Below are 27,996 nucleotides of genomic sequence, written 5' to 3'. Positions count from 1 at the left end.
GAACCAGAGAATGCTGAGTGGCAGGGGATATGGAGAGGTTTAGGAAAAATCTTAGAAGCATGGGGACCCGCAGTGTCATGGGATTTCACTCTTGAACACCTGTTGTCAGGGCAGAGAGGGTATTTTCCCTGCCCACTTATTAATGACATGGAAATTCCCTTAGAAAGCTCTGATTATCAAATTTACTTTTGGCAGAGGTTTTGAACAAGTATTGATTGGTAAGAGAGAGTGCTCCCTGAGGAGGCAGAGTTGAATAGAAGCATGTGAACAGAAAATGGCTCTTATGGATGCTAGAGAACAGAACTGGAACTCCTGACATGCAGTTCAATTTGGATGCAGTCCCTGTGCTTTACCTCCCCTGCCTTTGCTCAGCTAACATTAGCTGAGCTCTGTTGGTGGCCCTGGGTCTCTTTAGGTAGGGCTGCTGCTCTCAGCTGTTCCCCAAGAGGAATTGCAAAGAAGAGGTCGTGCACTCTGAACAAATGGTTGCTGAATTGTTCCCACATGTGTTAATAAAATTGTGACCCAGTAAAATTGTATTGCTGGCTCCTTGTTTTCTTCCCTGTTATTTCTAGGCCTGTCCACTTTACTTGCAATACTTTATCATCATGTTTTCTAATTGTAACAAAGATATACTTAGGGTTGCATAATGACATAAAATCAGGCTGTTCTTGCAGGCTAAAATATGTCATGATCCTCTTTCTCAGTAGAACATTGAAATAATGGGATAAACGTTTCCTCCCCAGCAGTGAATTGATGTATTGCACAAACACTGAGCAAGGTTCTGGGATTTGTACTGATCTTCAGAAAGGAAAAAAAAAAAGTGTCATTTTACTACTTCAATTACTTAAAGTAAAGAGAGAGGGTTCAAATCAGATTGTAAAAGTAGTTTTCTGATTTTTCTTTTATTTATTTTGCTCTAGGTAGCTGACAGTGTTACATGTTTCTTGCTGGGAATGCTTTGGTTTGTGCTCAGCTTTCCAGGAAGTAGCCTGTATTGAAAAAAGAACTATTTGAAATGAATCTGTTTCTTTCTTAGGCTACAAGAAACTGCAAATCATTGAGGGCTTTTAGAAAAGGGAGGGGAGCCAAGGCCAAAAAAAAAATAATAATAATAATTTAAAAAGCCCCAAATACTTCTTAGATTGTGTTTTATTTTATCTTTATGATTTTCATGTGTCTTATTATTTAAATTCTACTCTTAGCGTTGTTTTCTGAGCATGAGTACAAAAATGTGTTTCCCTTGAATTTTTAGAAGGCCAAGAAGGCTGTTAGGAGCCCTAAGAGTGCATTAGCATTTAAATCTCAGCTACAGGGAGAACTGACTTGAAAAGTGATTTCAATATTGATGAGCACTTCCAATATCTGCTTGTTATCAAGTGTAATGTTATATATGAAAAAAATGATGTGCCTGACTGCTTATTATTGTTATTAGAGGGTTATATGAGCAGTCTAATGATAGCACTGTACATGAGGTCTTTGTGAAAATGTCAGTGATCCTGTAATGTGAAATGCTAGGCTCATTAAATGTGCAAATGGCAGTTTCTGTAGCTTGTGCCCTGTTGACCTGCACAGATCACTTCAACTGTGTAAGGCTGAGCTGTGAGTTACTTGGGCTGTGGCTCTTCTTGCTGTGTCAAGCAGCCCACTCACTAGTGTGGTCTCCTACCTATTACCTAATAATTGCATGCATCTGGCAAGCAGTGCTGCTTTAGAATTACACTAGGAAAAGACTGCTGCTAGCTCCTTTTCCAGGTGAAATATATATATATATTTATTCACCACTATTTTTTTTTTTATCTTGCTCTCTGGCACGTAAAACCAAAAGCAGTGCCCCTCCTGTGCATGGGTTGATTTTTCAAAGATGAGGGATTTGGTGTTGTTTTATGTGAAATACCAGAAGTTTATTTGTAATACATTCATTGATATGTTGATTTGATACTGCAAAACTTGGGAAAATGTGTTGTTGGTTTGTTTGTTTGCTTTAAAAGCACAGTTCCTTCTTAGATACAATATGAGGGTAGAAATAGCAAATCTTCGTTACTCTCTTCTCTAGGGCAGTTTCCTAAACCTTCCACACTTCATTACACTTTCTCTGGCAGCTAGCAAAGTCTTGAAAGAGTATTCCCTCTGATTGCTCCTTACCTCTATTTCTTTTTTTTTCCCCATTTTTTAAAATTGTAAACATCCTTGTTAATTAAAAAAAAAAAAGTGCCACTTTGGTCCATCGCAAATTCATTTATATGACCTGATGGAAAATGAGTCTGAGATGTGCAGATAGAACTGCCACGGAAGGAAAACCTGTTAGAAGGAGAGGACGTGTATCTGCACTGTATATATAGGCAAAAAAAAAAAGAAGTTTATTAATTCTTCCTGGATTTGGACGTTGGAGGTCTTTGATAGCTACAACAAAGAGTGGTGTTATTTCTGTCTCTTCAGTTTTATGGCCATTAGGAGGGTTGTTGGTCTTTTTTTTCACCTCTGTTGTAGATAGGCATGTTTACGTACCTTATCTGTTTACCTGTGTTACAGGGGCCTCGTTAGTTTTCCATCTGCATGCTTTCAGGGCACTGGTGTTACTTCTAAAATCCTTTCAGTTACAAGTTTTGTGTCTCATCATCCTCATTTCCTAAATATTCATGACTGGAGTCATCTACTGAATCATAACCGTTGATGTTAAACACAAACATTAATGTAAGGGGCATTATTTATGGTATGGTCAACTACTACTAATCATACATGTACTGTCATTTGCAGTTTAATGTGAGATGTCCTGATGTTGAGTGGTAATGTGTGTCCAGTGCTTCTTCAGATAGTGAAGTCATGGAAGAGGCAAGGGTCATAATTTAATGAGGTAGAAGTGGTTGGCTTAAGTAAATAATTTCTTGCTTATTTTAGGTTTATTTTTATTGCAGTAAGTAGTCATGTGACATATTTATGTGCATAAGAAGTGGGATGTAGGAACTAATTTCCATAGCAGATTTTGTACTCTGCAGTATTAATAAATACCTATTTCTGTGTAAATTCTGTTTGTCAGACTGGAGAAGTTCTTTCTTGGACGAGTAATTGCGAAGAGGGAAAGGCTTCCATGCCAGAGTCAGTAGTTAGAAAGACTTACTGTCTGCTAATGAAGTGAAAGCAGGACCTCAGCTTCCCTTGTAATAGCCTGACTGGTCTCATTTTCTTTTTCAGAACTGATAAACAAAACTGACTTGCTTAGTCTCAGTGGAAAGACTCTGCATGTGACAACGGGGTCGGCACCTGCTCTCATCAGCTCTCCTGATGCTCTTCTCTGCCAGTATATCAACTTGCAGTTAATAAATGCAAAGCCACAAGGTATGATGGATAGTGATCTCTTCTCACATTCAGTTTTTGTGCTAGGTCTGTACGCCATCTCTTAGTGATGAAGATACGTATGTACGTGTTCATTTATACGTAGTGGTTTTGCTTTTAGCCTGTACTTTCTAATAAGCAGTGTCTATATTTAGCTTTTCTCCATGTTTTTCTGAAAGAGAGATGAGAGCTGGCTTCAGATAAGGATTGGCGTTTAAACAAGAGCCCTTCTGCATTGCTTTCCTACCTCTGATAGTCAGCTCACCTGTGCAGCTTATTTTAAAAGCTGAGTCTTAAATTGAAACAGAAATGAATGGGGAGGTGAAGGAGGAGCCAGCTCTTAACCTAGACATTGTAACAGCCTGTAAAGCATCTCTTATTGCTATTTAAATGCCAGAAGAATTATATTATCAGCCTGATCTTGGAGCACAGATATGTGCATGGAATTGTTTCCCAGCTGCTAATCTAGGTTGCTTCCATTTTGAAATCTCTCGTTGAAAAAACTGCGTACTTGAGAACCTGCTCAGTGTCAGCTCTTGTATGAGTCCTTTCTGGAATGTTTGTATGTGTGGATTCCTACAGATGCTACTGGGAACCTGCTTGGGGCAAAATGTGTTTTTTATCTGAACTTTTGGTCATCGGAATGTGATTTCTCAGTTTCTGTAGTTGTTACTGGTTTGAGTGCCTTGTTTGAAATACTTATTATTCAGTTGACTGTGGTAGGGAACTTTGCAAGGTTTTCTTTTGTTTGTCATACTGTCAGTTATATTTACACTTCTGATTCTGTAATTCGTGAAGTTACTTATGAATATCTGTAGGTAGGCTCCTATGGTTAATTACACAGGACTACAAAGAGAGTAAAAATGTAAGAACAAGTCCTGAATTTCAGTTTACCAGGATAAATGAGGTAACATCATTCCCCATCAGTAATTATTGGACTTCTTATCTTGTTCAGAGTGTCAGAAAGGAACAGTGGGAACTCTTCTAATGGAAAACCCAGTTGGTCAGAATGGGTTAACGTACCACGGTCTTCTACATGAAACAGCAAAAGTTTTTGGGCTCAGAAGCAGGAGGCTAAAATTGTTCCTGGATGAAGCAGAGACTCAGGGTAAGCACAGACTTCTACTTCGCTTGCATGAAGGGTACTTGGAAATTTTATAATACCCTCATCTATTTAATAAAACCCTCCAAGCACATGTTTGTTTACTTGTTCAGAGTTCTGATGCCTTCCCCTTCCAAAATGGCCAAGAGCTGGCTGTAGGAAGGGTCCTACTTTTGAAACAGAAAGGTCATTCAGCAATGGAAGTGGTAGTTACATGCTGCTGTGACTCAGTGAATCTCTTTCTAGAACTGAGCAAATCTGAAGAGTATTTTAAGAACCTTCTCAAATTTGTCCTATAACACTCATTTTACTATAGATGCTTTTTTTTTAAATTTTCTTTCAGAAAAAGTGGATTTCAGGAGGGAAGAATATCATAGAATTGCTTCTGTTTTGGAGTAGTTCACATAGGTCAGACTGGATTGGGCATGGCAGCTGAATTTCACTCAGAATGCCTGGGAAATAGGTTTAATCACAGTTACATACCTGAAATAACAAAGAATCTTCTGGAAGCACAGTCAGGTGATGGGGCCTAAAAATTTCTGAAAAAGGCAAGACGCTTCACTTGACAGGAAGAATGGGTGGGAAACTGCGTGGTAATGCAGATGAACAAAGCCAGGTATTTCTGCAGACCTGGAAAAATGCCATTTAGTATGAAATCAGGTAAAGGATTCTGTCTCCATTTGATCATGGTGACAGATGTACAAGGTGTTTGGGAGGGCTGTGTAACTCTTAAGGGTAACTGGCCGTGTCAGGTTACCTTCCTAGAAATTAAACACCTTGTTTAAAATAGTTTTCAAATCTTAGGAGGTAGCTGTCAGGTGATGGGGGGGTAGGGCTGTGGGGTCGCTCTTCAAATAACTTGATGAGATTTAAGATTATAATCAGTTCAAGTGAAGCGTGTTTTGTTGTTGGTTTTTGTTGTTTTATTAGTAGTAGTATCTCATGTGACCTGTAATCTGTTTATTCAAATGCCATTCTTGTAAGTGGATCTCAAATACTGATAAAACTTACTAGAGATACTTTGAGCTCATGCGAAGTAAAATGTGCTGAATGAGGTAACAAGCAGAAGTGAGGAGTGCTTAGAAACAGCACAAGGTGTAAAACTGGACTATATACATGACACTTTAGTTGCATAAACAAAAAATGTATTTATTTGTACAACCTGACAGGGAGGAATGTAGCTGGTCAGGAGTTACTGATGTTGCACTTAATTCTTGATTTTCTTTTTCTATCATTGTTAGAGGGCAGATGAGTTCACAGCAGCATTTGATTTAGTCAAGATGTTAAAATAACCATTGTATAAAAGTTTCTAGCTTTTAAAGAGTGAAGTAACTGACAAAACAGGAAAATAAATAGCCATTAAGTATCAGTTTTAGTAAGGATTTTTCAAATACCTTTGCCAAAAAGGGAAATCAGTGGAGTCGCTGTCACAATTTGTAGTCTCAATTCTGCAGAACTACTTAAGCTTTAAATATTGCATAAACTGATCACTCATGCTGATTTGAAAGACCATTTTTTTTAAGTCTTCAAAGGCTAAAATAACTATCTGATCATTTTGAGGCTTCGTAGATAGGGAACTTGGTCCTGGAAGTTTATTTTTGTAGCTAACACATGCTTGTGCAATGAAATTATGCTTCTGTTACCTCAGATGTAATTCTCACAGTGCAGTTTTTTTCATAACTTTTTTATGGTATAAGTGATGGTCATAGTTTACCTTGAGGGTCAAGATGATGAAAGAGCTGGAGCACTTCTTCTGTGAAGAAAGGCTGAGGGAGCTGGGGGGTGTGCAGCATGAAGAGAAGGCTCTGGGAAGACCACTATGGCCTTACAGTGTTTGCAGGGGTCTTACAAGCAGGAGTGAGTGACTTTTCATACAGTCTAGTAGTGATAGGACAAAGGGGGAATGGCTTTAATCTAAAAGAGGTGAGATGTAGGTGAGATGTTAGGGGGAAATCCTTTGCTCAGAGGGTGGTGAGGCGCTGGCACTGCTGCCCAGAGCTGTAGGTGCCATCCCTGAAGGTGCCCCAGGCCATGGAGAGGTCCTGGGCAGCCTGGGCTGGGGGGCAGCCAGACCATGGCAGGGATGGGGCTGGATGATCTTTAAGGTTCCCTCCAAATTAAGCCATCCTGTGATTATCTTGGCCGTTTTTTATTTGATAAATGCTGCCTATAGAACCAACTGTATTTGATGCCTCTGGAAAACATTAGTTCAGTTAATGGTTGTATGTATAGTAATTTTGTAATCCCTTATTTACATTTCGTCAATACATCGCAGTATTGCAGCTCTGAAAACAAAAAACTGGAGTCTTTTGCTGGTTGGGAAAATACAATACTAAAAATAAGTTTGCTGTTAGCTGCTTGAATCATTCAAGAAAAATGAGCTATGAATAGAAAATCTGATTTTTAAAGGCCTTTTCAAAAAGAGAAAGAAATCACTTAAGAAAATGAGCTATCCATTTTGAAAACGCTACCTTTATGAACATTGTCAGGTATGTGAAGTTGGGCATCTGCTCCTTACTGCACAAAAGCTTGCCAGCTTTTCAGAAATAAATCTGTTCCTCTCTCCAGTTCTGGAATACTGGAAAAACACTCTTCAAATTAGAAATTTGAAGGGTCTTGAAGTTGGAAGGGATCTATAAAGGTTATCGGCTCCAACTGAACGTCCAGGTGGTGAGAACTGCTTATTCCTAAGATTGAAGCAGCAAAGTTACAGGTAGCTCTTAAGACACGTGGTGTAGGGGCAGTACTTTCTAGTGTGCTAACTGCAGAGCCTTCCTTCAGAGGATTAGCACAGAAAATAGGATGTCATTACATCATCCTGATGAATCAAGTTTCTAATTTCTAGCAGTAATTATGTTGAAAGTAGCAGCTTCATGTAATATCTCACTTCTCAGGATTTGTGGATTTGTTCTTCAATGCTACCATGCAAGTTGGCTATTGTGCTCTGGTTTAAACAACAGCAAAACAGCATTGAGAGCAAGTTCACAGTTTGCTTCTTCAGACCAAAGTAACTTTTTCTACATACTGTTGTAAAAGTTTCTCGAGGAGAGGAATGTCAATGAGGGAATAAAGCCCTAATTTTTGGACTGGGTCTTACCTCTCATCTCTGTAGATGTGCTGCTTGAAGCAAAGCACTGCACTCAGAGATCTCCTTAAAATGGTACCATCAGGATCCATATGGACTTCTTAATTATTTAATTGATAGCACTTGAAGTTTGTTGCAGGCTGTATTTGCTCAGTCTATGATGTGCTTTTCAAGAAAAGATGGGGACCTTAATGTTAGAAGAAATGTTCATACTGTTATATGGGAAGAAAACTTTGAGGAGCAGTTTCCAGCTGGACGCTATTTCTGAAAATCGAACTGCTTCTGCATTATCTCCATAGATGCACTTCATAGATTTGCCTCCCCCCACCACGCACGCTGCCTTGGTCTTTGTCAGTTGGATGTGAGCCCAAGCTAGAGCAGGATGAATATCAGACAGCAGGACTGTGACACAGTGCAGTACGCTGCAAAATTGTTTCCACTGAAAACACCCAAATATTCTGTATGTTATTAATCTGTCACTTGTGCTGGAACCAGTGCCAAAATATAAAGTTATCTTTTATTTGCTTATGTTGTCTGTAGTGATTCTAGTGTGCAGAGCTGCACAGTAACCCCTAAATTTCTTTTGCTTTGGTTTCAGTATTTGTGGTAACCACTTTGAAGTTTCTTAGTAAAGAGGTCTCTGATACATTTGTTACTTGGATTGTTTTGAATACTGGGAGGTACAGCTTTGGAACAAAAGCAGGCTGCTCTGTTATTGGTGTAGTTTGCTGCAGCTGGTGGGTGTTGGGGAATATTGAGCTAGCAAGCATCTCACTTCTTGGAAAAAAATGCTCTCTGCATGATGACAGTTAATTTCCAGTTCTCACCAGCTTTTTAGTTGTAAGGCATCATTTCTTCAGCTGCACAACATTTTATTAAGGCACCATTTCTTGGGCTGCACAACATTTTCTTACGATTTGTGTTTCCTAAAAGATCACAGCAGAAATACACAACATCTGTAAAAGAGGTTTATGGTTGAGTCCTAATCCTATTATTATTCAGAAGTATGTGAAATGACTTAAATTGACCTGGTATGGTATAAAACTCTTCAGGCATATTTGACAAGATAGCAACATGAGTTTATTGCAATCCTCACTTTACATTAGAAGTCACTAATGTATGCATCTACTTGTACTCCTTCATTAACATGTTGTGATGGATTGCTAGAGGAGATGCATCTCTGATCTGTCCTACACTGGCCATTACATAATGTTTGCAAGGGACTGTAGTTTCCAGTGCGCTGTGCTGTTGACTTTTTATTATTGCATTATGAAACAGTTTTCTGGATTGATGCTGTTCTGTGTGAGGTTGAAGCTGGGAGCTGTGGGCTGACGTACTTTCAGAAACAATTCTTTGTAGCCTGGAACAGCAGCTTGAGTTCCTGCAGCAGTGTGCCTGACACATTGGCAACTCCTTTAATGCACGGTGTTACAATGGGAGGGAATTGGAGCTGAGCAGTTTCTGTCCATGTTCCGTTTCGACTGAACCAGTAGGCCTGCGAGTAAAGAAAAAATGCACTGATGGCTTTACCTGTAAGAAAGAGCACTAACTGTCTTCTGTATCTTTTTTTTCTTCTTTCTGGTTCAGAGATCACAAAGGACATCTCCATGAAGAACCTGAACATGAAGACTGTGTATGTCAGTGTTATACCCACCACAGCTGAATGTTGAGAATTGCATTTTTATGAATAAGACCGTGTGGACTTTTTTCCACAAAAATGAAATCAAATTAGTGTGCTTTTAGATTAACATCCAAGTTGTGTATGGTACTTCTAGCATCTCAGATTGCACACAGGATGTTTTTACCAGTGCATGTCTAATATGCTGCTCTTTGGTTTCAAATACAATGTATTTTCATTGTTATCTTACAATATTGTAAAAGCTGTTTGGAAACATGTCCAACACCTTAACCCTAGATATCTATGCAGTGATTTGCCTGAAAGAAATGGGACTCGTACCTCAGTGATGCTGTTCTCTGCCTGCCCTTCTGCAGAGGGTATCTTTGATTTTCTAAACCATGGGTTACCTACAAGGCTCTGTGATGCATACACCCTGTGGCAATAGCTTTGAACATAAAGGGTCACCTGGATTTGTCCCCTCATGCTAGCTGGATTTTCATGAAGTGTGTGGTTGTTGATTTAAAAAATCTCCCTGGATTCAACAGTTTGACCAATAAATTCGCTTCACGTGCAAACTCATTTCCCTACATTCAGAGTACTTTACTTTCACACATTTCCTAGAGAAGATAATGGGTAGCACTCCCTATTGATCAGGTAAAACCCAATCAACCTGAAATCTGAAGATGTCCATACTGAGTGCTAGTGACTGGGTTGTGGTATTATCAGGTTATGGGGAGTTTTAGTTCTTTTTTGGCTGTTTTTTTGTTTCGGTTTCAGATTTAAAGCAGGTTTTACGTAAAATTTTTGTTGTTTTTTTTTTTTTTTATAAAGGTCAGTTCAGTTTGCCAGATGTTCTTGTGTTAGCCTGTATGTCTATCAGTGAGTGACACAACAGGCAATCCCTGTATGGTTTGCAGATGTTTTTGGCTGGTTTTGGATGACTGAAGCCACATCTAAGTTTCACTGACTTTCAGCATTTCTCACCAGTGTTGAAACTTGCTTCTGTGCAGAGTACTGAACTCAGTCACTGCTGTGCCTTTATTAGCTTCCTAAGAACAATATTACATAAACTGCAAACAGGAGTATTGACAGAGAGTAATGCTTTTCAAGAGTAACCAAGTCTTGCTTAGCATGTTTTTCCATTGCTTTGTTTTTCAGCTTTACACTAACTATGAACGTAAACCAAGCCATTTTTTTGATAAGCCTATATTAGTAGAAATATTTATAAATGGATGTTCCTTGTAGCTACTGTGCTTTACTGAACCGTGTCGAAGCCTGTAAGTATTCATTTGAAGTAAATCAAGTCTCTGGCATTTCAGCTTACATGAAATTATCTTTATCAGCATAAGAAATGTCAGTGCCTGAACCTACTGCATCATTGGCCTGTTCAGCTTAGTGAATATTGGACAATGTCCTCTACTTTTCCCTTTAAGTCAGCTTGTTTGTCTTTTTGACATTGAAATCAAATGGGGCTTCGATTTATATTGGCTTCTTTTTTTATCACATAAAATGTTCGGCTCATTTCTTCTGTGAAGGTAAGATTGCTGTTCATAAGCTAAATGACTTTGCTTTTCTGTTTATGGAGAATAAACAGAAATGGCAAGGGACTGAAATCTAACTTCATCCTCAGTGAGACAATCTACTTGCCTTTTGTTTAAATTGTTATTCAAGATGTATGACTTTGTGTATGTGTCATTTTTTTCCTAAGGATGTTGGCTGCCTGAGACCTGTGCAAGGACTGGATTGGTTTATATGTGCTTTGCAGTGAACATAAAGCCCAGCCAAGTTTTATGAATTCGCTCTGAGTTGCAAACGGATAAAATCTTCAGCAATACTCTTTCTTTCTGAAATATATTTCTAGCTGCTTAATTGCAAAAAATAATCTGCCCTGAAGAGAAGCAGCTTTGTGACCTCAGTCTGATAATCTCATACTTCTCATAAGGCATAGCTGAACTGCTCTTGGATTTTCTGTAAATTGATCGTTTAATGCTAAAGATGAAAATTGGCTTTTCCTTAACTTTGTGCAGGACCTTTATAAAGATCTTCTGCAGCACAGCAGTGATTGTGAGGCTCCGTGCTGTCAAAATTAACTGTCAAAGGTAACGAGTTTAAATTACTGATTCGAAGGAGAGGGGTTGAAGGAAAAATATTGCTGGTACTTCTGTATGTGTGTCCCTTAGCTGGAGACCCTATGCAAGGGCCATTCATTTGAAATAATCCTCACAGCAGTATCTTGAGACTGAGTCAGCTAAGGCTGTGCTTTTGTAGGCCTGCAGTTAGCCTGGTTAGGGTGTGAGGCTGCAGGAGTCCTGGTGCATCAGCAGCATGGGCTCGAAGGCAAGTTTCCTACCTGCCATCTGATTCCCAGAGAGTGTCTGTGTGTATTAGGGTTTGTACCATATTCTGTTGAGTAGCCTGAAAAACAAGGCAGAGACAAAAGCCATTGTTTCAACACAAGGAGGGCTGAGTACAGGTTAAACATGAAGCATAGTGATTTCTCATCCTGTTTCTCTGTTACTTGATGTGCAGTGGGAGTGCAATACGGGGCTTTCCTGTGTGCCTACAATCTTCTCACAAAAAATTAAACAAAATTTGAACTGCTTTCAGGGTTTCTGCAGCGTAGCCACAGACAGCACCTGTAGTACAACACTTGGACTTAGGCACTGCCTTAGTAGAGGGATGCCATGTACCTGGCGCTCAGAGTTGAACGGATACAAATGTCTCTAACTTTGTCATAATGTTATCTAGCTGTGTTTTGTATTATTTAGTACAGCATAGGGGTATATTCATGCTGGAATCTGGAAGTAAATGGTACCAGAGTAGGAAAGCACTTCCACTTGCTCTCTTACGGTGGGAATTGTGTATGGTGATTCCTTTGCCCTGCTTCACCGCAGCATCCTTCCTTTCCTATAGCGTGCACTCTATTCTTTCTTTTGTGTGTGTGTTTTTTTTTCTTTTGCCTTGTTGCTTTTACTTTCTCAGCTGTGGTTTTCTGTCTACACTCAGATACTCATGTTGCAAGTGACTGGAACAGAAAGATGTGTTCTCATGTTCTCCTGTCTGATCACACCACAAGGATGGAAATGCCCATAAGTGCTATTTCTGGCTTTGGTAGGGGCAGTGAAGATTGGCAGAGGGGAAAAGTGTATTTGCTTATGACAGGTAATGGAAGAATGAGACGGAAGTTTATCAGAGGACTCTACTGAAAATGCTTCCAAACATGCTTTACATTAACTTTTTAATGTAGCATGCAATTAAAAGAAGGCAGAATTACAGTTGAATTCTGTTTTCAGCTGCTGCTCTGCTAGTTGGCAGTGGTCTTATCTCTAACAGATACTGACAGGATTTTAAGAACAGGTTGTGACCCATTTGGGTGAATTCATACTTTTTTCTACCATTCTTCTCCACATCCATTTTTATTACTTTTAATGTTAGATAATATCTGATAATTTCCTGAGAGTTTGTCTTGTGGATTCTTGTATTGGTAAGTTTCCTAAGAATTTTTTAAATGATTTTTGAATGCACTTTTGTAGCTCGATCTAGGTTGGGCCCAATATGATACCCTTCAGTATTTGTATACTTAATTAACTACTCTTTTAAATAGCTCTTGACGTAAACGAGGCCCTGGACCACACTGCCTCTTTCTACGTGGAGAAAAATGCTGCCTCAGCACTCCCTGAGCTGCTGCACCATTTATTGCGCTCTGCAGGCGTTTGTATCCTTGAATCCTGATGCAGACTGCTGTAACCTGCTGCTGCTGCCTTTCACCTGATAGCAATCTCTGTTTCTGTCTCTCTGAGATGTGTGCAGCATCTGGTGATCTGCAGCAGCTGGACTCTGCTGACCCAGCTCTTTGCTGTAGGGGAGTTGGAGGCGCTGGTACAGAATAGATCTGTTACTGTAGCTGTTATCTGATCTGTATCCAGCTGTGGTTTGCAAAAGGAAAATAGAGATGTCTTTTTTCCTCACACATGGCTCTTCCCTCGCCCTGCCCACCCACTCTCAAATAGTTGCCTGCTCTGGTTTGGATCTCTGGTTTGGGCTCAGAGTGATTCCATACCCATCCTATTCCTAACAGTTAAGAATTGATTCCCTAGCTCATCTCAACTAGCACCCACTAAGAGTGTGAGAAGGCTCTGATATCACCCAGGACTGGCAGTAGGCTGATGTCCTTGTCACACTTTGCTCAGAGATACCAGCTGAGTGGTCTGTGCAGGACAGCAACGGGGCTGCTCCTTCCCTGTCATCTGGTTCTTATCTTTCTGCAGAATAAATCAGTCCAGCTCAGCACAGTCATTTTATTCTCTTCTTCAGGTGAGTGTGTGCAGCAGGCAAAGAACTTGCATTTCTGTTTTGCTTTTAGGCAGTAAAAAAAGTAGTGAATGTTGGAATCGTATGTAAGCTCCAGGGAGAAGACTGGTTTTAGGAAAAAAGGAAAAAAAAAAAAGTACAGCAACATGTTGCAAGCTGAATAGAGGCTGATCAGCTGTGCAGCCCTTCTGCAGCTCTGAGTATGTTCCGTTTCTCAGCAAGGATGAAGTCACAGTATCCTTGTCATTGCTAGTTTAGCACAGAGAAATTACTGATTTCTTATGGGATGAGTCCCCTGACACTGATTAAAGAGATTGGAGAAAAATCTAATGTATGTAGCTGTGTAAAAAAAAGGGGGACTTCAGAATGGTCTCAGACATTTTCTTTCTTTGAGAGACGGAAGGAGAGCACAGTATCATCCACGTTGAGAAGCTTTACAGCTTTACAGTGTGAACACTGAGTTAATTTTACTCTTGCTGTGCTAGGAGTGGTGGTTAACTGGTGCTGGGGGAGGGTATCTTCAGTTATCCCATGTTTTTCCCAGTTAAAATGTTTATGTAACCAATGTAAATATAGCTTTTATGTAATTGGGGAAAAAAAGGTTCCTATTTCAGTATGTCTGGGGCATTTCAGTTAATTTCTAGTTGCTGTACAGAGTTCTCAGTCAAGGGTCACAAAGCTCCTCAGAAGACTTCAAAAATTCCTTGCAGATACCATCAGGATAAAGTTGCCCTGTCACATACTCAGATTCTTGGAGCAGACACGAGGCAATTCGGTATGCGTTATCCTAATTTTGGTCTTTGTTCCCAGCTCTGTTTAGTATTCTAACAGTGCTGCTACAATCTCCCCAATAAGTAAAAATGCAGCCTGGCAGTTGCCATTTGCTCTGTTTGATTGAGAATGACAGCTGGACATCTGTGCAATAAAGTAGTTCCAAGGAATATCACTTGCAGTATACCTGAAGGACAAATTTCCTTTACTTCTCCAGTCATTAATTTTCCAAATGTGAAGGCAATCAGAATCTCAAGGTAGAGCATGTGTGGGATGATTAATAGCACCAACACCATCACGGGAAGGGAAAACAGTAAGAAACACAGCAAATTTAGTGTAGGAGATTTGATACTGCAAATCCTGCTTATGGACATGATAATGTCTAGACAAGGATGAAGGATCCTGAATGTTCCTGAAGATCAGTGAATGTTTATAGGATGAGAAGTTGAATACTCCGGCAATTGAACAGGCAAAAAAAAAAATAAAAAGAGGACTTTGCTGTTCAAAATTAATAGCTTCAAAGTAAAGGAGGTTGAATTGGCTTAGAGATTAAACATGGACCAGTAATTTCCTACTCTTGCTAAAAAAAAAGTAAATTAAAATTACAGAAATAAACAAAAAGCACCTGGATGTATAAACAAGGGAGGTGATCCTTCTGCTTGAGTACTGAGAGTGTTCCCACTGAGCCCTGTATCCAGTATCAGGGAAGGTGAGGAAGATGTTGACACTTCAGAGGGAATCCAGTGGGGGAAGCAGGAGTGTGGTTTGGGAACTGTGAACTATGAGGAAAGATCTAAAGGATTGGTGTGTTCAGTCTGCAGCAGGCAAGACTCTGAGGGTAAACTGCTATGACTCTACAAATAAATGATAATTGCAAAGAGAATAGTAATGAATCTGCTTCAAGAAGTTCTCAGTTAAATTGGATGGGAATTTAGGCCACACATCAGGAAAAGCCTTCCGATTATAAATATAATCTGCTCCTGGAATGGGAGGCCTAGGAGGGTTTAAGGGCAGGGATGGGTTTAAGAAGTGGGACTCCAAGGAATGGTTTGGATACAGAATGTTCCTTCTGGAGCTGGGGTTAGACTGGAAAAACTTCTCAGAGCTTTTTTGACTCATTTTTTGAAGTTTATTTCGTCACCTAAGAAAAAGACAAGTTTAAAAACATATGCTTACAAATTCTAGCCTCTCATTAGCTTATCTGTGAAAATGATTGTGGAAGGAACGAAATAAACTGCTTATTAGTTCCAAGATGTGTATCTTCTGTTGAGATTTCTACAATAATGTGTCCATCATTCTGATCTGAACATTTTGAACACTTCTTTTGCAGCTTAGATGCTTTCACTGCGCCTGCTGTTTGTTCTTACATTTTACCATATTTTGTCATCCGGAAGAAGTTTGGCAGCACAGACACTGGTTAGGTGAGACCTGCGTTTGAATATACATAGTGAGCTATTCTGAATGGGGTTTATCAGCTGTTTACGTGCACAAGTGAGATTTTGGTGACACTGTTTGAGTACCTTCAGGAATCTGTCATTCACCTGATGTGAAATGACTGGTGTCTAACTGAAACCCATCAGCTCTGCCAGGGGAGTGGAAGTGATTGGATTGAAGGCATAGAAAGAGGGTAAACAATCAAAAACAAACATACATAAGAACCAGATTGTTGTTTTGCCATGTGCATGATGGCTGCGTGTTCCAAAGAACAGCAAAGAGGAGACACTCAAACAAATCTGAATGTTTAGCTTCTGCTGCAAATCACTGGCTATCCTACTCGTTGTCTGGGTTTGGGAAGAGCTTACTTCTGATCTTAATGTGCCAAATGAGATAGCAAGGAAAGCTGTTTGCAGTTCACCTTTTTTGGGTGTTTTGAAAACCTCAGCAGTTTCTGCTTTCCCATCCTAAGATAAAATGTGTGAAAAATCAGTACATTTGAAGGGAAAAAAAAAGCCTCTTCTGATATAAATGAATAATTTTGTGAGGATGTAATCCCTAGTGAAAGAATAGTGTCAGAACATCTGTATTTGTGCTCTTTCAAGTATGCTGAGGGTCAGTAGTACAGGATTAATATTATTTCTACACTGTATACTACTAGACTCTCTTCCTTTTATATTGTGTAGTTCTGAATCATCTTCAAGGAAAATGGCAATAACCAGTAATATTAATCTTTCCTGTTTAAAAAAGGAGAAAAAAATGTACAGAAAGGCAGCAGAGACCTGGACTTAATGATCTGTCCAAATGGCTTTTTTATGGCAGCAACGTGAAGTACAAAATATGAATACAAAATGCATCTCGTGAAGAATGATAGTGATCTTGCCAACACTGAGTTGGACAGAACTGTCAAATATTTAGCACTGTTCTCTGTTATTTGGATAAATAATATTTTCTGCTGGCTTCTTAGTGGATGCACAGGCCTACGGTAAAGGTTGGTTTGTTATGAGAGGTGCAGCAAAACACTGATCTGAAACCATTGCTTTCCTTTTCCCTATTTCATGCTTGGAAGTTCCTAAAGGATAAGATGTTGCTGTTTGCCAAATGATATTTTGCAGCTGACAGTTCAGTAATGTATATTTTTATTTTTTAATATTTAGAGTCCCTTTGAAGCCTTGTTGCTCAGCCCATTGAGAGTTAATTTCCACTTCTGAGTTGTTTCTGTAATGTGCTGAAGTTTTAAAAATGAGGCTGTGGCTTTTCTTGTTAGGTTCATCGTGGATCTGTGACATGAACAGTGGAGTTGGTGGTGGGGTGAGGAACGTGGCTTCTTTCAAGGCCAAGAAATAGGCGGATTATTTTGTAGGTTTGCATTTTGAGGCTTTAGTACATGAGCTTGCCTGCGAGTCTTGTCCTGCTTTCTGCTTAGCTCAGGGGCAAAGCATCAGCTCTACTTCATTCTTCCCAAAGCTGCCACTCATAGTGTGAACGTTTGTTATGTCAAAGCAAAAATAGAGAAACTGACCAAGGAGTCACTATGCTGGCAGCGTGTTCATTCTTAATTAGTTTCTGTTGTAATAGGAAGAAGAAAGGAAAGAAGCTGGAATGAAGTGAAAGACGTTGCATGCAAATGTATGTGAGGAAGAAAAAGAATACTGGAGAAAGAAAGCAGAGTGTCTGTAGTCTATGTAGTCTTTATTGCAAGACTGTGTCCTTAAGCAAATGGTTTTAAGGTGACAAGAGTAGTAAGAAGCCAAAGTAATTAACCTGGGGCAATTATAAACTACTTAAGATTTTTTAATATCCCTATGTAATAACATGCCTAAAATATTCCCTATTTAAAGCTATTTCACTTGCAGTAGGAAAATTTTTTGAATGTATCGTTCCCTTTACAATATGTAATGACTCTTTTTCAGTTGTAGGCAGCTGTTTTGTGTTGTGGGGGTCTCAGCACTTTCATGTATTACACAGGGTTCTGTCAGTAGAAGACAGTTCAAGTGTTTGTTGTGAAGGGGCTTTTGAGAGGGGAAGGCAATAATATGGATAATATGAAATATGGTATATATTTAATATGAATAATATGATAATATGAAATTCATACTGAATGCAAGCTGAGAACTGTATTGTTCTAGAATGAAACCCTGGATAACTATGATGGGATGTTAACAAAAAAAAGCAAATAAATTCCAGTCCTGGGCTCTAAACAAAGTGCAGAGCTGTAAGGTTAATGGAATTTTCTACGTACTCATGTCTCTTATGACAATAGTCCAGGGCTGGTTCAGAATTTTTTCCGCCTTTGTTGAATATATTCCTTAACCTAGAATGAGTTTCTCAGAGCAATACCTTATCTCTGTTAACAGAAATGCATTCATTTCATTCATAAAATGGAGATGTTTAGTGTGTCAGTAACGAAAGGCTATCTGTGATGCTGGTTATTTCAAAAAGGAATAGTTCCTCAGTGCCAGAATTTCGGGCAGTGAAATCACAGTAGTGATAACAGTGCCAACAACAGTGACGTTATCTGGGCATTATTCCATTTTAGTTTTAGCATCATAAAACTCGTAGCCAAGACTCGGACTTTCCCACTGATCATTTATGACTCGGTCTGTGATGGTGCTCTAGAAGGAGGCAGAGCATCTCTTAATGTAAGAGGTCACTACTACCTAAAATGATGCCATTTTTTTTTGCTTCTGGAAGAAAAAATTTAACATCTGTCTTTCAAAAGTAAAGCTTGTATGTTCCCTAAAGATCATGTGTGTTTAGAATGTTGAGAGGTGTTGCACAGAGAAACATAAGGACGTCTTGCAGGATGCCCAGCCCTGGCACCATTGAGGGACCACAGCTTGGTGGTGCTTGGTGCAGTGCTGCAGATACAGAGGCAGTTCCTGAAGCAGACGTTTGTGGTTTGTCAGTGGTTTTCCATAGAAAGTTGAAAAAATGGCACTTGGGGGCGTTTGAGTTTAGTAGGAAGATTTACTGTCTGTTTTCAGTCAGATGCTGTGGTTTATCAGCCGGCTGTTGCATACAGCATTAAATGTAACCTTCAGCTAGATCTAACATCACGATTAAAAATGTCCTGATTAAATGGCTAATGCTAAAGCTGCAGAAAAGCTGTGGTGCGTTACATTAATTCTGAACTGGCAAAAGTAGAGAACATTTTACAGATGGTTGTATGTGGGGAAATAAATCTTTGCAGCTGGTGGTCAGATATGTTCAGCTTGACCAGGAGTTTATACTGTGGAAATCAGGAATTTTGCAATAAAACAATGACATACAATGATGAGTACAAACAAAAAGGCTGTAGAGGTGGAAATAAAGATTTATTCAAGAAAAGTGAATTCTTACGAGGAAATAAAAATATTAGTTAGTGATATCCTTAGGATTTTAAGGTCAGTAGTAGCAAGAATTTGAGACAAGGACTGTGGTTTCGGATATGCATGCACCTGCTTGGTGCCCATTAGGATTTCCTGTTGGATATTCTTTTTTCTCTAGCAGATCATTGATATAAAAAATCTCACAGCTCAGAAGACACATACGGCATGATATTCCTCTGTCACCTGGGGCTGAAGCACAGTGCTGGAGTTCTCAGCACAGTAGAGCAGAAGTAATGAAAGTATTTATATCTCAAGTAAAATATCAAACTTGCTGACTCTGAAACTTTTTAGATATATCAAGAGAAATATGAGTTTTCAGCTCCGTAAGATAGTGTCTCTTTCACAAATAGTTACATGCAAGCAACTCTTAGCATTGTCTTCCTTGTAGGGCTAATGAGTTGGTACAGCCTGCTACGTCAGATCTCAAAGTGTGGTGTTCTGCAACAACAGGAAATAATGCACAGAATAAAACATCCTTTTTTTTGTTTTGCTAATGTATTGCTGGAAGTATGGCAGTTTGTTCTGCCCTTAGTCTGTCTGCTCACTTTCATGTAATAGGCTTTCCTCTGTGTTTGAATAAGAGAATGAAGGCAGAGCATTGAAGTGAGACATAACAAATGGAGGAAATGCAGAAGCGAGCTAGAGGATGAAAGTGTTGTTACCCTGGGCTTCTGGGGCTCCCAAAACTGAAAGGGGTGGAAGGGCTGAGCTTCTCTCTCCCCTTCACCTTTTTCTGCCTGCTCCCCTCTCCCAGCTCCACATATTTGCTTAACTGTAAACTGGCATTGCTGCAGTGTTGTACATCTTGTTTTGTGCATGGAAACACAGGCACAGTTTTTGTTCATTCCTGTGTAAAACGTGATTTATTGAAGGTTGTAGCTTGACGAGGTGGCATCAGAATACATGCAGTACTTTTCCACACAAAGGAGGGTTTACCCACTTTAAATTTGAGTTACCTCCTATAAATAATGAGGGTTTAGGCATGAAACATCTGTACCAGCATTTTAAGACCAAATTCTGTATTTTTTGTACACTCGAAATACATGCCAGGCTAATCTTAGAATGCCTTTTAAAGCTTAGCAAGGTCAAATAAGTGCTTTGTGCAATCACACACACAAGTTGTATTTAACTTTTCATTAACTTTTCAGTGTGCTAAAAATTGGGTACAATTCATTTGCCTACTGTTTAACAATATGATAAAGGAATAGGAGTGGGGGGGGGGAAAAGATGAGAGATTAATGAAGATTCTGCATGTATGCCTACAACTGAGAAACCACTGTGACTGCCAATGTAAAGAGAATGCCACTATCTAGATTCATTTCTACTCAGATTCCAATGAGTTATACAATTACAAGAATATTGTACAAAAGTACTGATTAATATTTGAACACTCCCTTATGTACAACTTTGCAGTAATTACTGTTTTAGTATAGGATTTCTGATTAATTTATGCCATCACAGTTTGTTAAAAGTAGAGTGCATATATACTCTGAGCAGTTTTAAGGAACGATCTTTTTGCTGTACTTACTGTGGAAGACGGTTATTTTTCCTTTCAGGGTTTTCTGATGTGCTGTGTAATACAACAGCCTTTCTTCAAATCTATCTTCGTAGTTAGGCTTCCTCTCCTCTTGCTCTCACATAACTGCACGTGCACTACTCTTTGTGCTTATTTGCAGATTGGAAAATGATCACAGTATCTGGGAAGAGAGCATTTTGTGCAATGAGCTGATTTGCTGCCTCATCTCCACCTTTTATATTTGCCTCAGGGCAGATATTTCTGGATTGTTGTTTTTTTTTTTTAATTGAAGCTCATGTAAGATTGAATCAAATATATATTTGAAATGTAAACTTCAGTATACCCAAGAAATAAACCATGGGAGACAACAGAAAACTCAGAGGAACAGTGATAACTTCATTTACAAGACCTTGCTCTGCCTGCCTCGTTCCCCTGTTAAGAGGGCAGCCCATCTTTGGTACCTCCCTTCTGTTTAAATGCCTTCACAGAATCACAGGTGTTGGAAGGGAGCTGAAGAGATGAGTCCAACCCCCTGCCAAAGCAGGTGTGCAACAGTAGGTCACACAGGTGAGCGTCCAGGGGAAGCTTGAATATCTCCACAGAAGGAGACTCCAGTACCTCTGTGGGCAGTCTGTTCCAGTGCTTCATCGCCCTTACTGTAAATAAGTTCTTCCCCATGTTAGTACAGAATTTCCTATTTTCAAGTTCTAGCCCATTACTCCTTGTCCTATTGCTATGCATCACTCAGAAAAGCCTGGCCCCATCCATTTGCATCCCCCTCTCCCCCCTTCAGATATGTATAAGCAGGTTATCAGATCCCTTGGTTTTCTTTTCCCCAGGCTAAACAGACCCAGGTTGCTCAGCCTGTCCTCGTACAGATGCTCCAGGCCCTTCATCATCTTCATGGCCTTCTTCTGGACTCCTAGGAGATCCTGGACTTTTTTGAACTGAGGAGCCCAGAGCTGGATACAGTATTCTTAAATGTGGCCTCACTGGGGCAGAGTAGAGGAGGGGGGTCACTTCTCCTAGGGTGGTGCTTTTTTTTTTTTTCATACACCCCTGAATCCCATTGGCCTTCCTGGTCACAAGGGCACACTGCCAACCTGTTGTCCACCAGGACCTCCAGGTCCTTCCCTGCAGAGCTCAGTGACAGCAGCTCAGCCCCTAACCTGTACTGACACATGCAGTTATACCTCCCCCGGTGCAGGACTCACCACTTGCCCTTGTTAAACCTCATCAGTTCCTCCCTGCCCTACTCTCCAGCCTATCCAGGTCTTGCTGAGTGATAGCACAGCCTTCCGGTGCTTCAACCACGCCTCCCAGCTTTGTATCATCAGTGAACTGGCTGTGGGTGGATTCTATCCCCTCATCCAGGTTATTGATGAACATGTTGAATAAGACCAGACCCAGTACCAACCCCTGGCCTCCAGCCAGACTGTGCTGCTGGTAACAACACTGAGCATTGCTGGTCAGCTTGTACTGCCTCTGCCTGCCTACCAGGTGGAGCGGTCACCATGTTGGGATTAGCAGAACTGTCCTCTTGTGGACTCAATTGGAAAGAGCAGTGTGCCCTGCATGAACTGCTGTGCCCTTCTGACATTTGTGGTGGTTTTTCTGGATTTGATTCCCCCAACATCAGGGCTCCGCTGTTATGAGGAGCACTATGGCTCCCAGCAGCTGCTCCCCTCATCTGCTGAGGCGATTCGTTGCTTTGGTGAGGAATGCACCCACACCAGAACTGCGTGCCTCTCCAAAATGCCTTGCTCCTTTCCACCAGCAGAGAAGGTAAGGAAACAGTTTGGATTGACCAGATGAGCTGTGTGTGGGGGAAGGAAGCCTTGGTACTGTTTGTTTCTGGAGAAAACAAGCCATCCGACCTCAAATGTGGCTTTCTCTAATGCTCAGGGCCTTGTTTGACCAAGCCATCACAGAAGGACACCAGACCACCCACCCCAATTATTCAAATGCTGTCCCAGCTTTTGTTTTTTCCAGCATACCCCAACTTGTGCCTGCTGCTGTGATCCCTGCTCTCCAGGCCTAGCTAGGACAGCTAGATGTGTAGCAATCTTTTTAGCTGCCCTGATCTGGAAGCACATCAGGATGTGTTTCCTCTGCTCTCCAGTCAGATAATCTTGTTTATTTTGAGATCTACACATTGTAACGTAACATACAAAAATATTTGCCTCATTAGGTAGTGTTTGTGAGCGAGGACAGAATATGCATCAGCCCGGCAGCAATAGCAGAGTAACTGAGACTCATCATTTGAGCTGGCATTGAAGTGAAATCTAAAACATGCAAATTGCATCTTAGGAGGATGATACTGTACTTCTCCCATTGACTTGTTTGCGGTGGGTTACCACATACTTATAAGAAAAAGCATAAACCACTCTAAGAGGTAATCAAATCTTAAATCCTTTGGGTTTTTTTTTTCCTTTGGCAAGGTGGATGGGATGTGTGTTATCTGTTGTATTATGGCACTGTCAAAGACTGTCCCTGACATAGTTCTTGTCCAATTATCATCAGAATATGCTAGATAACCGGTATTTCCACCATCATTATATTCAGAGAAATTGAAATCACTCCATAAAAGCATTTGAAAACAAAATCCATCCTTATGTTGTCCTATCCAAGATGATTAGTTAAAAACTGCATACCAAGTTGCATTGGGAGATGCTGTAGTTTGGATGCTCCTTATCAGTAACAACTTGCTGATAGAGATCAGGTTTAAAACTGCATGTGACAATTTTCATTGTGATAGGAATAAGAAAAAAGTTTCAAGAAATCTGACTGTATAATCAAGGTGGTGGTGGGGAGGCCAATTTCATTTATGTTTACAGGACGTAGGATAGTTGAAGCTGAAAGGTACCTCCAACTGCCCTTTTAAAGCACGTTCAAATCTAGCAGGTTGCCCAGGACTGTGTCCAGTTGGGTTTTGTGGATCTCCAAGGATGAAGGCTCCACAGCCTTTCTTGGCAGTCTGTGGCACTGTTTGACCACCCTCACAGTAAGAAAAAGTGTGATTTTTGTTGTTGTTGTTGTTGTTGTTTATACAGAATCTCCTGTATTACAGTTTGTGTCCATTCCTCTTGTGCTGCCATCTAGCTCCATCTTTTTTGTTCCTGCCCACAGTCACATCTTTAAGATCCCCCAAGTTCTCTTTCTGCAGGCAGAACAGACCTGGCTCTCAGCCTCTCCACACAGGACAGATGCTCCAGTTCCTCAATTGCCCCCACACCCCCCTGTTTGCTCCCTCCACTCAGCCCCTGCCTCTCCTGGACTGGGAGCCCCCAGGCACAGACACTGCATGCCAGCAGAGTGCCACCACCACTGGGCAGGGCGTGGATTCCACCCCTGGACCTGCTGCCAGTGCTCTGCCTAATGCTGCCCAGGGGGCTGTTGGTCTGTTCTGCTGTAAAGTCACTCAAACCTTAATACAAAACTTGTTTGGATGTTTTTTCTCCCTAGTTTGGAGCAATCATTATGAATTCATACTGATGCAAATAAAATCAGAAATTATTGTCTGAAAATAATCAAAAGTAATTTTAAACCAGGAATAATTTTTTACCTCAAAGTTCTAGATCAATGTAAATCAATACGTTGCTGAACTGCTACTAGAAAACAAAAGCTAAATGAAAAGCAAGAACAAGGACTTGTACTACTTCTGTTTGTACTGAATTGCATGTCTACCTTTTTTCCTTTCCACTGTTTGCACGCATCACTAAACCATGTGCCCAGGATCAATAGACAAGTATGTGAAACTAATTATACAACTGTGCAAGAGATTAATCCTGTTCCTAAGGTAGGTCTGTGGTCACCTTAAACTTCTCTCCAGATAATGGAAAGATGCAAATAGTAATAGTGAATGTGTCCTAGGAAATGTGGGATGCCATCTGGGTGTATTTATTTCTCTTTTGGTTTCCTATGTGTCTGTGTGTATGCACACTCGAGTTTAGGAGGAATGCTCCATAGTTCAGCATTGTGCTGAAGTATAGCAAATACAAGCCTGTGTAATCACGACGATAAACACTTAGACCCTGCTGAGAACTCACACTTAAGAATGAGAGCCTATTGGTGAGATCACCTGCAAATGTTACTGCCACACACGCTGAGAATATGAACTAATGGCTGCTGCCATTTCCCTACGCAGTGAACCACGCAGATACCTGAGACATGGGATCAGGCATGCAGGTAACTGTGGGATTAATTTGCACATGGGCTTGGAGGTACTGGAGTTTGTCTGACAGGAATGCTTACATTCATTTCACCTCAGAGCTTGTTTGTAATAATTGCTAAGAGATTCAAAGCTCCTACTTACAGAGATCTTTAGAGAGAAATAAGTACTTGTTAGCAGAACTGTTGGCCAGAAGCTGAAAAAATGAAAAATCAGACTTCACTTGATAATTTGCAGAGAGCTCCAACAGCATTGTTAACTTCCTTTTGCAGTGACACAGCCTCTCCTGAATGGATCCAAGCACTTCCTGGTGATTTTTTCTGCCATCTATGAATTAAAGCAATCACTTTAATTAAAATTAAAGCATAAAATGTGTGTTGGCAGATGTGCCTTGCCCTTGCACTGTTTTTCATTAAGTCCTTAAATATTAAAGGTAAGGGACAAAAGAGCATGAATGTTACTGACAGCCTTCCATCTTTGGAAGATACTCTAAAATGTTGTTATTCTCAAAGCAAATGAATAATTCTTATCTAAACAGCAGCAAGCTTAACCTTATATTTGTACAGTGACCACTGGGACCATTTTGTAGGTTCTGTGTTTGCCTTTCTAAATCCTTCTTTATTTGCAACAAGAATTCTGTTATTGATAAATATTTTCTTTTAGGGATTTGGTGTTATATTTATTCTGGAAATTTCCACTGAAACCACAGAGGACAACTAGTATTTAAATCAATGAGTCTGTTTCCCCTTGGGAAGCTGCTGCAGAAAGCAAGGGCTGACTTTTAATTTATGGGAATGTTGAGACAAGTTTCCCAGTAGTCAGCTTGTTTTCCAGCACTGACCTTTACGTATCGCTTTATGTCTTTGCTGCTTTTTGGATTTCACTCTTACTTCTGAAATGACCCATATCCCAGGCCCAAGGATTTAATTATCCTTCCCATTCACAATCCTTGCTTCTAGCACTGAGGGTCAGGCAAACCATGGCCTCCCTCATCAGTATTTGTCTTGGAACACAAAGTCAATCAGGTAGTAGGAAAAAAATATATATATAAAAGAACCATGCTGGACATTATTTATCATTGAATCTAGTTAAAACAGAGCCAAAAGTTGTCTTTTTTCTTGATATGTTGCTATGATTTCCCATTCAGTTATAAGAAAACAAGTCAGGGCATGCATCTGGCACAGTAACTTGTGGCCCTTTCAGAAAATATATAATCATTGCATTATGTTCACTCCATTGGCCATATTCTTTCAATTCTTTGTTGAAGTTGAGATGGGTTTGTTTGTGGGCTTGTTTGTTAGTTTGTTTATAACAGAGGTATTATGAACACCACCACCAGATTCCAACTGTACTGTTTGTGACTGAGTGCTCTTTGGGTGTAAGATCATCAGTTTTATGTCAGTTTTAACCAGTTACTGAATTTGAGAACGCCTTTTGCTAGGGAAGCAGCAGATTCATTTTTTGGAGAAATCAAGGTTAACTTCTAGTCAATTTAATTTCTAGGCAGGGTCACCAAATGCAACAGCATCTGCAAACAGGAGCTTTGCTCAGACCCTGAGTCCTGTCTCTCTGATTGCTACTAACAGCAGGTGGAAGTCTCTACTTCTTGCACAGATGAAGCCGGACCATTTCAAGGGCATTTTGTGTAGGTATAGATATAATGTGTTTTACACTCAACTCCAGCACTTCTTGCGTTGATGCTGAATTTGAACTGTAAATAATAGCTGCAGAACGTCCCAGTCCTCTGGCAAAATTTTTTTTTTTTTTTTTTTTTTTTTTTTTTTTTTAATAAAATTGGGCAGGTTTTTGTTACCTTTTAGTCTTTTCCTGCAGCGTGTATGACATTCCAGTTTTCCATATAAAAAGCACCTTCACAATGCAGAACCACGACAGGGTGACTTCATGGCAACGTCAGGGAACGTGTTACTGTCACAGCCTTTGTCTGCTGTTACTTTGGCTCGTGAAAACAACAGAGATGTAGGACTGGTTGGCTTTTGACTGAGAGCCTGTGATGTGAGGGTGTGAAGTTACTGCAGGAGATCACACCGGTGATTCACAGGGGTATGCTTTCTACTGTATCAGATTCTGGCCCTGTGCCGTAGCTTGGTGGCATCCGATACCATGAGAGTTTTTTCCTAAGAGCAACAAAGAATGCATCTGAACGTACTTCTAATTAAACATCTGACTGCACTAAAAGGGTAAGGACTTGATGGCTGTAAGCTAAATACTGGTCCTCCAAATCTCCTTCCCAGCCTTCATATTTCACCAAGATCTGTACTGTTGTGTGAAGACTCCTGATGCAACGCTTCTGCCTGCTTTGTGAGGAATGATGACAGTTTGTACAGTTGCATTTTGCTCTCTCAATCCATGTACTGCGTTCTTTGGCAGCTCAGGTGTTCTTCACTTCCATTCATAGAGTTGCCATTTGGCACCAGCAGCACTTCTGAGGTAAACTCTAAGTGCATATGGATTAATTGGGACAGAGGATGAGTTGTATGTTTGATAAAAAACAGCACCTTTGTTTTATATAGATGCCTATTTTTAGAAAGTTCGTCAAGCACATTGAAATACAACGCATTGCTATTTCATTCTTATAATTACATCCAGACTATAAGCTATTGAGTTGGCATCCATCATTCCCTCCCTTCTGAGATGTCCTTGAAATTCCTCCTCTGTTTTAGTAGCATGGAAATCAAGGTCTAGTTTGTGAAAACAAAATGAAGCTGAAATGTGAGAAGAAGTGTCTGACAAATACAGTTCATTATTAGGTCATTCAAATTTAAGGCATGCATGGTACCAAAGCATTTGGTATTATGCGATCTCTGCTCCTTCAAATTACTTTGACAAAGCAAATCCCCTCCACTAAGCCTATATTCCCCAATTTAAATTCCTTCTCATTTTCCTGTTTAAAACAATACCCAAACCTGAAATAACGTATAGTGAATTTAGGAAAAGCCCTTACAGAACTGGTCCTAAGCTCCAAAACAAATTGGGAAGTGCTGAATTATAGGAGATTAGTTGGAGCTGCTGTGATAAAGCAGTGTGTTTTATCTTACAGTCTTATTAAAATCTGGATGCAAGAAATTCTGCAGTAGAAGATAGAGATATTCAAAGAAAGACTGTGGAAACTGTCCTGTATTCTCTGTAAAAAGATAGCTCCTAAAACTGTCAGAAAGTATATATATATGGTGTACATTTTCATGGGAAAAGATTTTTATAGGCAGAAGAGAGCAAAATGAAAGTTGCTCATGCTCCCATTGTTTATCACAGTGATAAACAGCCGT

The 27,996-nt window shown here is 40.1% G+C and overlaps 1 protein-coding gene across 3 annotated transcripts in view; it reads left to right on the top strand.

The window, feature by feature from the left end:
- The window catches only part of IARS1 (isoleucyl-tRNA synthetase 1), a 93,866-nt gene extending 84,149 nt beyond the window's left edge, over nt 1-9,717 (top strand). For all 3 annotated transcript variants that reach the window (XM_042880110.1, XM_042880112.1, XM_042880111.1), the window contains 3 exons: nt 3,193-3,336; nt 4,289-4,441; nt 9,108-9,717. In XM_042880110.1, coding sequence (XP_042736044.1) covers nt 3,193-3,336; nt 4,289-4,441; nt 9,108-9,190 — 380 coding nt within the window. In that variant the 3' untranslated portion in view covers nt 9,191-9,717. The remainder of the gene's footprint in view (nt 1-3,192; nt 3,337-4,288; nt 4,442-9,107) is intronic.
- The last annotated feature ends 18,279 nt before the right edge of the window (nt 9,718-27,996 follow it).

Source organism: Lagopus leucura, unplaced genomic scaffold, assembly GCF_019238085.1.
Source record: "Lagopus leucura isolate 7727_CA_CO unplaced genomic scaffold, USGS_WTPT01 Super-Scaffold_100026, whole genome shotgun sequence".
NCBI lineage: Eukaryota > Metazoa > Chordata > Aves > Galliformes > Phasianidae > Lagopus > Lagopus leucura.
This window is presented reverse-complemented; position numbering and strand designations above follow the sequence as displayed.